Here is a 1,446-nt window from a genome sequence, read left to right on the forward strand (position 1 = left end):
TACAATCATATTAAACTATTGAGTATAAACTAGGCTTTTTGTTTGCTGGTTTTATAACTTTATTTGATATTATAAAAATAATAATTGTTTATTTTAGAAAATTTGAAAAACCAAAAATTATATCGTGAATATATATTTTAAAAAAAACACACACACACAAGCTATAAGCAAGTATTCGACTCTGTCTCTTTCTATTTATCATTGGTTCAGGTAGTGGAAGCTTTTCAGTCTTAAAGTTAGAACTGGAAAGGACATTAAAAATAAATAAGCAGGAGCTACACCTTTGGTCTTTCCATGAAGAAACTCAGACTGCTCTTTCCAGAAGGATTTTAAATAGTAAAGCATGAATAGCAGTAGTTAAATTAGCTTGTAGATTATAGTTTTTATGGATTATTAGGAATTACTAGTATCTATTTCAAAATTAATTTTTTAATTATTTAAGAAATACATAGAGGAAGTGGTGTCAGCAAGATGGTGGGATAGGAAGCCCCCGACTCTCTTTCGCCCACAGAGATGGGAGATGTAACTTAGCAACAACACGCGGACCAACTGCCTCTGCGAGAAATCCAGAAACCAGATAAGAGGTTTCTGCACCCAGGTGAGCCTGTTGCCAAGAAGAACCGCATCACAGACAGTAGGAAAGTTCACGGCTGTTACTCGCCGTGGCCCATCCCCCAGCATACAGCAGTGAGACCGAGAGAAAACTCCCAACTCACGCCTTCTACCCCGAGGAGGGAGAAAGAATTGCGCAACACGTGTCCGATGTTCCACCTTTCCGGGGGGCTCCCAAAGAACCAGTTTCTGTCTTGGCTGGATCTAAGCGCTGACAAGTCCATCTAGATTTTCAGACTTCTGTGCTCGATAATTTATCTTCCTAGGCCAGACTAGCAGGAGACTAAGACAAGAAGACCCTAAGTTCCAAGAATGGGCTCTACCCCTACTCAGCTCTCTCGGAACTAAGCCAAGACTGCTGTGTTATTAAGGCACCATTCGGTCGTGCCGATATGTTGCCTACTGAGTGTGGTGTCCTTATTCAAACGAGCCTGTTTCATGTAAATTATACAGTCTATGTTATATAAAATCGGTTTCTTTCTAAAAGCTACAAAGATTCTCATCCTGGTGGTAGCGACAAACTCTTGCTGATAGAAGTATTGCCTGTTCTTTAAATACAATTAAAAAAAAAACACATATTACACAAAAATTCTCCAAGTATAACTGTAGTATAGTTACTTTTAAGTCACTTGACTATAGTCTGAACCATAATAACAACTGCAAAACAAAATATACTCCAGCGGAGCTAAAATACTTTGCAGAGGGCAAATGTGAGAGTCAGTTGCCATCACCAGCATGTGGGCATCAAGTCCGCATGACTCTGCTTCCTCCCTACTCCAAGTACTCAGTAAGCCTTCTAGATGTCACTTTCAGTGATGGCTGGTACCATGGTCT

The 1,446-nt window shown here is 39.6% G+C and overlaps 1 protein-coding gene across 1 annotated transcript in view; it reads right to left on the reverse strand.

Moving 5' to 3' along the window:
* The window catches only part of TRPA1 (transient receptor potential cation channel subfamily A member 1), a 42,286-nt gene that overhangs the window by 12,664 nt on the left and 28,176 nt on the right, over positions 1-1,446 (reverse strand). The window contains exon 16 of the mRNA XM_015598608.1: positions 1,429-1,444. Within this exon, the coding sequence (XP_015454094.1) occupies positions 1,429-1,444 (16 nt within the window). The remainder of the gene's footprint in view (positions 1-1,428; positions 1,445-1,446) is intronic.

Source organism: Pteropus alecto, unplaced genomic scaffold, assembly GCF_000325575.1.
Source record: "Pteropus alecto unplaced genomic scaffold, ASM32557v1 scaffold87, whole genome shotgun sequence".
NCBI lineage: Eukaryota > Metazoa > Chordata > Mammalia > Chiroptera > Pteropodidae > Pteropus > Pteropus alecto.